At 33.0% G+C, this 570-nt stretch overlaps 1 protein-coding gene across 1 annotated transcript in view; it reads left to right on the top strand.

Moving 5' to 3' along the window:
• The window catches only part of PCMT1 (protein-L-isoaspartate (D-aspartate) O-methyltransferase), a gene marked incomplete at its 3' end in the record, with an annotated part of 38,434 nt that overhangs the window by 24,037 nt on the left and 13,827 nt on the right, over positions 1 to 570 (top strand). Inside the window, exon 4 of the mRNA XM_012735061.1 lies at positions 488 to 539. Coding sequence (XP_012590515.1) covers positions 488 to 539 — 52 coding nt within the window. The remainder of the gene's footprint in view (positions 1 to 487; positions 540 to 570) is intronic.

Here is a 570-nt window from a genome sequence, read left to right on the forward strand (position 1 = left end):
TGAACAGGCTTTAAGTGTTGATAAGAAAGGTCCTTTGAGATATAATAAATGACCCAAAAAAAGCCATGTATTTGCTTGTTTATACATAGAATGTGTATGTTTGGAATAAGTTACAAGAAACTGGTAATAGGTTGGGGAGCAAAACTGGTTAGGGATAAGGGTGGGACGGAGACTTTCTACTGTTAATTCTTGTTGTGACCTTTTGACTTTAAACTAATTAATTTTAAAAATTCACACACCAGACATTTAAAATTACTGAATCATTTTACCTGGATGTAAGAATTTAATTGAACAGTGGGACATTTCTTATGTAATTCTCATGTAGACATAAGTATATAACATGTTATGTTTTCATGTCTTGGTAGATGACACTAGTAGAAAAATTGGTATTAAGTTGGCAACTTCTATTTGTACCATAGTGTGTGTGTGTGTGTATATTTTATAGTGTCTAGAAAAAATGATTATTTGCTTTATTTTCTTTTGGCAGCATGCTTATGCACTAGAACTTCTATTTGATCAATTGCATGAAGGAGCTAAGAGCCCCATCATGCTCTTGCCATCTATCCACCT

This window comes from Condylura cristata, unplaced genomic scaffold (assembly GCF_000260355.1).
Source record: "Condylura cristata isolate star-nosed mole 26May11 unplaced genomic scaffold, ConCri1.0 scaffold00001, whole genome shotgun sequence".
Taxonomy (NCBI): Eukaryota; Metazoa; Chordata; class Mammalia; order Eulipotyphla; family Talpidae; genus Condylura; species Condylura cristata.